The 9,272-nt window shown below is 39.9% G+C and overlaps 1 protein-coding gene across 2 annotated transcripts in view; it reads right to left on the bottom strand.

The window, feature by feature from the left end:
- The window catches only part of NOX4 (NADPH oxidase 4), a 105,341-nt gene that overhangs the window by 11,218 nt on the left and 84,851 nt on the right, over window positions 1-9,272 (bottom strand). Inside the window, exon 13 of one of the 2 annotated variants that reach the window (XM_010002617.1) lies at window positions 518-637. The exons of the other annotated variant lie outside the window; for it this stretch is intronic. Within the exon in view, the coding sequence (XP_010000919.1) occupies window positions 518-637 (120 nt within the window). The remainder of the gene's footprint in view (window positions 1-517; window positions 638-9,272) is intronic. 2 annotated transcript variants of the gene reach the window in all.

Below are 9,272 nucleotides of genomic sequence, written 5' to 3'. Positions count from 1 at the left end.
GGCATTCCTAAAATTTCCAGTTTCAAACGGAATTAAACATCCAAATGTTCTCTGAATCAAAGTTGATCCCTTTCCTTTAAAACCTTAAGTTTACATATTTACAGAAGTCAAAACAGACCAGTAGGGCTGATCCTTCACCTTCAGTAGAAAATTATCACAGTTTTCTGATTCTCAAAGTCTCACTATCGTAGTTCATTGCCTCATCTAAGATGGGACATGGGGAAAAAGTCCAGCTGAAGGGCTGTGACTACATTAGTCACAGGCTCGGCTGGTGGCAGGATATAAAGGTTAGTGGCATTGTCCCAGCTCAGCTACATTACTGGCACAATTCTGCCACAGCTCCAAGTTACAAAGCATTAATGAGATTTATGAGTATCCCAGTCCTTTACCTCTCTCTAAGGAATCTCTCACTCATATTATGCTAAGGGAAGCTTTTAAATACTCTGAAAGTCTTCCTGACATGCACTACTATGGTAAACTGGGGAGAAATGGCTTTAAAAGGCTTAAGCTCACTTACAGCAGTGTGTTGAGTACTGATGCAAATGGTGTAACTCCAATACCTCCAGCCACACAGAGGCTGATCTCATAGTTCAGGGATTCTTCAAAGGGACTTCCAAAAGGTCCATCCACATACAGTCTGCAGAAAAAGGAAAAAAAAAAACACCCCACTATTAGAGAAAGCTGCTAAAATGAGAGAGAAGTGGGCTGGTATTAGCATCTTACAAAGATTTTATTGCATTTTTTATTAGTCTTAGAATGCAGAATATGAAAACCTTTATCCTGGAAAGCTTTATGTGGAGAGAAACCAATATACAAGTGATATGAAAACCTGTTAAATGAAATCTCTTGGCACATTCCATGATTAAACAAGCCATTTCTTAATCAAATGGGTGGAGTTAACCCTTTTGCCTTTTTTCTGGTATTAGAGAGCAAAGCAAGTGCTGCATTGGAAACAATAACAACTTGGTGGATCACAAGCAGGAAGAGAGTTTGGCTAGTAGGAGATTCGCCTCTTGAACATCAGAAACAAGGAAATAGACAAAGGAGTACAAAAATCTATTTTTCATAGGTTCTCCTGTTTTTCAAGGGCCTCCAGGGAATAAAGAAGAGGTGACACATAACCATCCTCCAGTGAGCAAGAGGAACAAGTTAACATCTATCTACTCCTTCACTTCACATCCGGACCCTTGGGAATGTGATCTATCCCAATAATACAGGCTATCTGAAGAGGGGTAAAAACCACTGAATTTACCTCTTTGACTCAGGCCTCTCATTCTTACAGTAATTTTGTCTTCCTGCTTTTAAAGATCATTTAGGAGACTGAGTCCCATTTCCAACTAATTTTTAATATTTCAGATACTGCTGGGAAGTTATTTAACTGTAATTTAAAAATGGTGATTTAGGGATCTTCAGAAGCTTTACCTCCAAATCTTTCCTATACTGCTAGAAGTCTGACCAAGGTCATCCACAGATAGCTCAAAATCTACTTGCTGTAATATCTCTAATAAGATTCACATACTCCCTATTCTACTTACAGAATACCAACTGCATATCTGCCTTTAGTCCACACCAAAAGGAAGTTCCAACATGTATTTTCTTACACACAAACCTACTGGTACTATTATGCAACTAAGCTAAGCATAGTATGTGTCTAATAAAAGGCAAAGAGCTTCTCCTTTACACCATCAAACAGAGGATTAAAGGCAGAGGAAATGTTTCTTTTCCCAGACAATATCCTCCAACCCTCATCTGATTTTATTTCCTTTTGAAGGCTGGATCTTGATGCCTCATACATTAATCTCCTTCTTCAGCAGTGTCTTATCTGAACACAGGTAAGTACTTATTTTCTGATGGAACTGGAGGCAAACAAGTTGATCCTTAACTATGCCCTGTCTCATAAATTCCTTTCATGGCTTTTGGTGTCCTACCTGGAGAGAAAGGGAAAAGCTTTGAGATTCTCCTAAGAACATTTGTAAAAATGTCTGCTACCAGCTCCTCCAGTGCTTTAAATTAACAAAATTCTTCACTAATATTCATAGCTAATCAATCTACAACCAAAACATTCTTATTTTTATTTCTACCTTTGTATTCTGGAGTCACTACAGTTTCTACAAATGTTCTTTTGGAGAATCTCAATGCTTTTCCATGTCAGGTATGTTAGCATCAGTAGGATGAGAAAACTAGAGAAACAAATTCTCTCCTTATTTAGAAGTAAATTCTTGGGGCCAAGAAAAACTTGATTGAATATGTGCATACAATATGAATAGAATGTAAAGTATCTTCTCATCAAATGTTTCCTGTTACATAACACTTACTCCCCACTTGCTTAACAAAGGTTTATTTTCCACTAATGAAATTATATCATTGCTGGTCCAGAGTTCAACAGCAACTGATTGAAGAGATCTTCTAAATGTACTATTGTTTGACTGAGGAGGTAAAGGAGCATCCTTTATTTAAATAAACAACAGAGGAAATGTAGAGGAACAGGTCGTTACTCTAAAATTATTCTGGTCTGCAGGACATTTTGAGAGAAGTCCACAAATGTTATGGTCTCAGGTGAATATCTCAACAGAGATCTAATTTTGCAGATGAGATGTATATGCAGAAAACAAGATTTCTTGTAAATAGCAAAGGATCTTAAAGATTATATTTAAAAAAAAACACATAAATTGGATTATGAGTGTTAGGATATTGCTGGCATACCTCTCATACATGTTACCCTCACCAGACCCTGCCTAGCTGGTGAAATCTAGAGAATCGCTCATAAAGGGACCATTAGCATAAGGACAGGCCCGAGGGAAATTCCTTGAATTTTGCACAAACAGCACGAACTTTCATTTGGATATACAGACTTAAAGCCAACACTTCATGGGGGAAAAAAAACAAGTAAACTGTAGTGGTTTGGGCCCAACATGACAACAAAGAACCAGCCCTGTGGCTGCTCAGTCAAATCCCCCCACACACACTCTGGGATGCAGAGGAGAAAGCTCATGGATTGAGACAAAGGACAAGGAGGGTTCTTCACTGACTAAGGTCCTGGGCAAAACAGACTCAAGTTGGGGAAAAAATAATAATTTAATTTCACTAATCAAACACACAGAGGACACAGACAACACAAAGAGCAGGGCTTGCATATATTACCCCACCCCTCCCTTCTTCCCAGGCCAAAATCCCTTTGTTAGTGGTTTCTGTCCCTCCTTCCCCCCAGCGGCACAGGGGGATAGGGATGGGGTTTAGAGCCAGTTCACAGGCTAGTGGTTCTTGCCATGCCATCCTCCTCAGGAAGAAGGCTTCCTTACAGTCATTCCCTGCTTCCAACCCATGGGAGAGAGTCCTCCACGAACCTCTCCTTCATGAGTCTTTCCCACGAGGTCCAGAGCTGCTCCAGCCTGGGCTTCCCACAGAGTCACTGGCTCCTTCGGGAACAAACTCTCCTGGCCCGGGGGCTTCCAAAACTGTGCAATCAGAGTCCACAGGCAGCAAATCCTCTGGCCACAAAATCCAAGTCCACTGGCCAAGGTCACTCCTCCTGGTGCCTTCAGGGAATGTTCCACCACGTTCCTCCATGAGTGCAGCAGCACAGCTGGAATCTCACCATGGGTTGCAGGGAAACTTCTGCTTGGTCACGTTCTTCACCTTCTTCCTCACCAACTGCGCTGCTTCTCCAGCACAGCTCTTCTTTTTCTTCCTTAAGTGCTTGCTCTGCTCAGCTCTTATCTCAGTTCTTTCGTACAATAACCACAGAGGTGCACCCACTGTCTCTCTAATGTCTCCTTGGCTGGATTCGGAGCAGGGGGAAGCTTCTCAGCTTCTTACAGAAGCAATCCCTGGGGCCCTTCCCCCACCACCAAAAGTCCCACCAAACCAAACCAGCACACAGATAAGCCAAAAGTAAACCACCAAAAGAGATTTTTCCAGATATTACCACAGTGGATGTGACAATAGTCATATACTGTTGGGATGCCATTTAGCAGAATTGCCTACTTGAGAGCTCTCTGAGGAGTGTATGTATGTCTGATCTCAAAGGGCACTATTACATTCCTGGGAAGTCTGAGTGCCACTGATATGATCAGGAGTTGAAACATAAAAAGTACATCTGGTCACCGCAAACCAGTCAAGCACAGTGCGTTACTCCATGCCAGGAATTCAAGAAACAGCCTTCAATTAAATATGCATTTTGGTCAGATGGCTCCACTTTGTGGTCCATTAGCCCCATCTGGCCTGCAAAATATTTCTAACTGCACACTGTGTCTTCCTCTGAGGGAGTAAGGAACAGTTGTTTGGACAGCAAATGCAGGCAGAGGAGCCAAGAGCCTCCTGCTGTGCCTGCATGTGGCCCAGCAGAGAACAGCCAGAAGTCACTGCTTCCAAGTGTGAGAAAGAGAAATGGGGAAGAAGCTGGAGAGACATTGCTACTGCGTTAATACACCTCCCAAGACTGCCTGAAAAGACTGATTCCAAAGATAACATGATCTCCCAGAAGATTATGTTGGATGTCATAATCACACATTATTTAATCCCATTTTACTATGGGGATAATTTATAAGTAAAGGAAAAGTGACCCTCATGGAGGTGGTCAGTTAGGAATTGATCCTTCTTTTATTCAAGAAGAAAATAAAACCTCTCCTGCTGTCGTATCAAACAGCACAGTGATGAACAGAGCAGCAATTCAGTCATGGATTTTTGCAGAGATTATGCAACTTTCATTTCCTGTCAACACATTCCTCCTTTCATTGGGTAGTACTGAAAAGTTTTGCATAAAAGCAGTTAATTATTATGAATGAAATCTCATAGAAGTTCAGTAAAAAGACAGACAAGCCAAAGGGGATAAGATGACTTTCTTAGGTTGTGTCCCAGGTGTATCACACTACCATACTATGCTTTCCTTTCCCCCCAGCTTTAATTTAATTAATATGAAGGGAGGGAATGGAATTTTACTAAAAGTTTAGAAATTCTCCCTTCAGGCAAACTTGTTCAACTAATCAGTTGCTCTTTTCACACGTATTCATTTCCATTCTTAGGTGTGCTCTCAGTTATTCTAGCACAATTTCTTAGCTCACAATCAGAAAAAAATAATAAAATAAATATATATATATATCCTCACAGCAGAATATATCACAAAAAATAGCAAAGCAGATTATTAAAAAGTATCTTACAGATAGCTGGTGAACATATTTTCTATTTAAAGCACAGTTCCATACTACAGTACAGTGGTACAGAAATATCCCAGCAAGCACTAAGACAGCTTGTTCCAGCACTTAGCAATGCAACTGCATTAACATGGGGCTGTTCCTATCCCAAGGGACAATGTCTCCAGGACACAGGCAGCTGTGATGCTTTTGAGACACAAGTTTTTATCTTCCATAAGGAACTGCCCACGTCTCTGTCAGGCTTGGACCTCAGTGCTGTGCTTTACTGCAGTGTGTAGGTGCCCTCAGATAAGCTTAATGCTTATCTTGTACTTCACTACCCAACTGTAAATGCTGATATTGTATCCTAAGCTCATTTAGACCTACTGTGAGACATTATCAGGGATATTAGTGGAATAACAGATGGATAGGCGAGTTAATTCAATTTTCATTAAGTAATAAAAATTAACAAAATGCTTGGATATGAAGTACTGGATAGAGTACAGAAAGTGAAGTCCCAGTCTGATTTAAGTTTGTGGCAAAACTACCAATATCAACAAAGATTTCACCCTGCAGTGTAAGGTTTTATATCCTCAAAGCACTATTCAGCTTTTGAATAGAGTTATCCAAAATGAATTCAAGTAAGCAAACCTCCTCCCATACTTATTCTTCTCTTTAACTTGTCACACTAAGACCAGAGCTCCATACTGCCATGATGGATAAGGCCTGACAACTCGAAGAAACCAGCTGTCTGGTGGCTCCAGCAGTCTCCTTTCACTCTTCTGCTGCTGTAGCTCTTACATACCAGTGAGATGCCATCACCTCCCTCTGATAACCCACAATACCAGCCTCCACCTCCATGTGATAAATATTCAAACAAGTGCCTTCATGTTCCTCCCACACTGCCCTTCAATGCTTAGCAGAAAATCTCTGCAAATATCTGCAGTGCTATTTCATTAACTCCCTTAAGATTTCTTCTTAAGATTTCTCCTTCCTCTAATATCTAAAAAAAAAATATAATCCAGAAGTTGACATTAGTTAGGCTTTCAATGTGCTTGCCATAGCTCAGTCATGTTCTGGCACAATACTATCTCACTCCTTCCCTGAATTCTGCTGTCTGATTTTATCCATCTGCTGCCTCGCGTCCTTCTAGTTTATGCTGGTTTGAGAGGACATTCTCTCCTCTGTGTGGTTGTGTGTGTCAGGAGAGTGTCCTCATGTATGATTGGTTCTTCAGAATACTAGGATAATACAGAGAAAGGAAGAATTACTGGAAATGACCCAAATCTGAAACTGATAGTAGAAGCAAGCTTTCATAGGGTGGGCTTGTAGAAAGCAAAACTGATTACAAAAGTGTTTCAGATCACTCTGGAGTCCAAGGCTTAGTTCAGTGTTCAGAAAAAACTAACTACAACAAATTACATTAGTTTATTCTTCAAAGAAGCTGTACTTAGTACTATCAAAGATTTTCAAATATTTTCTGCAGCAAAAACCAAGACAGTCACTTCAACTTTTGAAGTCAACATGCATGACCTCATGTCATTATTTAAACCTTTAAGTGTACATCCTGACACTAAATTTCCAGTGGACTTGTGATTATTGACAGCATTTCAGTACCAACAGCCTTTTACAGATGAAGAAGCACCATGGAATAAAGCACATCAGCCTTCATTTGTATGGATTTCTAAAGCACAATGGCTTTCAAGGTTTAAAAGTGTAACAAAATGTGACATCTGGCATGTGAGATCAGAGAATCCCACGTGTTCTCCTGACATGGTGAAGGATGATGTTTTAATTAAAGAAAACAGCAGCCCCTTAGACAAATTAGCTTGCAAAATCCAGTGGGTCCAATTAACTTTATATACTATTTTGTGCAAGATTGCAAAATGTTAGGACTCTAATTCAGATTTCATTAGGCATCCTCTCCCTTTTTTAACAGCTTGAGTTTAATTTCTGATTGATTATTCATATTTTTTCCTTTCAACTTCAAACATATTTTTACATTATGCATGAGAGCTTGCAGAAGTTTCCTCCTCTGTTCTACAGAAGTTGCCTCCTCTATTAGTTGGTGAAATATCCAATTATAATGATGTAGATGGCTCAAAACCCTACAGAAACAACCAGCATCAGATTTTTTTCTCATAGAAACATTACCAAATTATCATTATCTTTATAATCCTAGAAAAGCCATTTGGTTTAGTACATCATGGTTCCATTTATTTCTCCCTTGCTGGCCAAAAATCCAAAATCATCTGTTCTTCAGATTATTATACTCTCAAGGGTCTAAAGATGACTCAAGAAGAATTCCCATTTCCACAACATCCTTAGCAAGGCAAAGTATGTTGAAGGCATGATGAGAAAGGCAAGAAAGAGGAAAAACAGAGCAGCCAGCTGTATTTTCCAATGGATAATGCTCCTTTTGTAAACTCTGAACTGATATCCCCGGTTTTCTATGGGACACAGTACAGGTTCACAGAGAAGAAGATCCCACTGGAGTACTCTGGAACGCTACAGCAGCAGCAGTTGTACAACTATCTATGTGGAGCTGGACTTGTAAAAAGAGTGAGGAGAATGGCAGAGGAAGAGAAAAGAACCTCATAACCATGAATGAAAACTTTAAAAAAGCATACAGAGGGAACTCCCTTTGAAAGCAACAGAAAACAGACTTGCAGAACTGATGGGCACACATGACTCTTCCTTGTTCAGGACTCCCAGAGCAACCTGAAGGCAATCTCTCAGACTAAATTAATTTCTTTCAGAATATAATGAAACTGCCTAAATATTGCCTAAAGTATTTATGGAGAACCAGTATTTCTTAGCACTCATTGATGACTATCATAAGAGAGCAGCAACAGCACAGACCATTCACTTCATTAAAAAGGTCTGTAAAACCACCATGACAACTACAATAAAGTATAATTATGTATTCAGACAACTTTGTTCTCTCAAAGTACATGTACTTTCTGTACCAAATTCTTGGGTCAATATTCTTAATTATGTTGTATTAATTCTTCTCCTTGGTAGCCTTTTTACCATCTTTTTTAGAAAATATTTCCAAAATGTATTCCTTTGATTAAAGATCACACATTATTTAATTTTATTATAACAAGAAATCAAATTTTCCACTTATTTCCTTACCAATTAGAGTACTTATTTTATGAAGTGCCTTGCTTCTCTGTAAACTTGTCTCCTACCAATGTTGCCTATGCTAATACCATAAAAGTTGAGTACTTGTAATGTTGTAACTTGCTTTTAGTGAAAAGATGCTGCAGATCACCAATCACAAGCAGGTTGAGCATGTTGGCCATGTTCCTCCACAACTCACTCACTGGTGCAGTAGTTACCTGTGCACCTCACTGCTTCACAGGAATTCACCCTTCCATATTTGCCCTTTTGTCTCTTTCAATACTCACAGGAAGAGTTTTCTTGCCTATACTGTTCCCTTTGGTGGCTTTCTCAGAGCTGCCCCCTAGCAGATGGCATGGGTTCTTCTCACAACCAGTGCTGATGTAAGCACTGAGCCCTCTGCCCCTCCTAGTAGATTACACTAATTAAGACAGGTTACCCCACATCCCAGTGTCAGTAGAAATACCTGCAGCATCAAGTACCTTAGGGTACTATAGGAAACTTGGAGCACACTGATACAACTGGAATGCAGATTTTGGATGCTGATTCTAAGTATTTCATATCTCTAATTATGAAACACTAACCATCAGTTGAGGTCTAATGTAGTTCCCTCAGCCAGGGTTTGGGTATTTTCAAGTTAGGTAACAAGTCTACATAAGAGTTTAGGATTCAGAAAAGCCTGACAGATGTTATATATATGAGATGTAGTAGTCCCCACACCCCTGGCAGCTGCTTTGCACTTACAAACATACTCAGAGAATATATTACACCCAAGACCAAAACACTTATTTTTATAGAGTAGCCTGGGGGAAAGAGAAGACTAAGTAGACATCCACACTGCCAGTAGGTTTTCCTGGTCAAGCTCCAAGACACTTTATGGCTGGGTAAAGAAAAGTTGGCACATGCTGGCAAATCCCAAGGATGACAAGTGCAAAAATTAAAATCCTAGCTAGGAATCTGTAGAAAGAAAAGGGAAGAAGAGAAGACAAGGGAAGACAAGGGAAGACAAGGGAAGAC

The sequence above is a fragment of the Chaetura pelagica genome, unplaced genomic scaffold (assembly GCF_000747805.2).
Source record: "Chaetura pelagica isolate M959 unplaced genomic scaffold, ChaPel_1.0 scaffold338, whole genome shotgun sequence".
Lineage (NCBI taxonomy): Eukaryota > Metazoa > Chordata > Aves > Apodiformes > Apodidae > Chaetura > Chaetura pelagica.
Note: the sequence above shows the minus strand (reverse complement) of the source record. Positions and strands in the feature narration are given on the sequence as shown.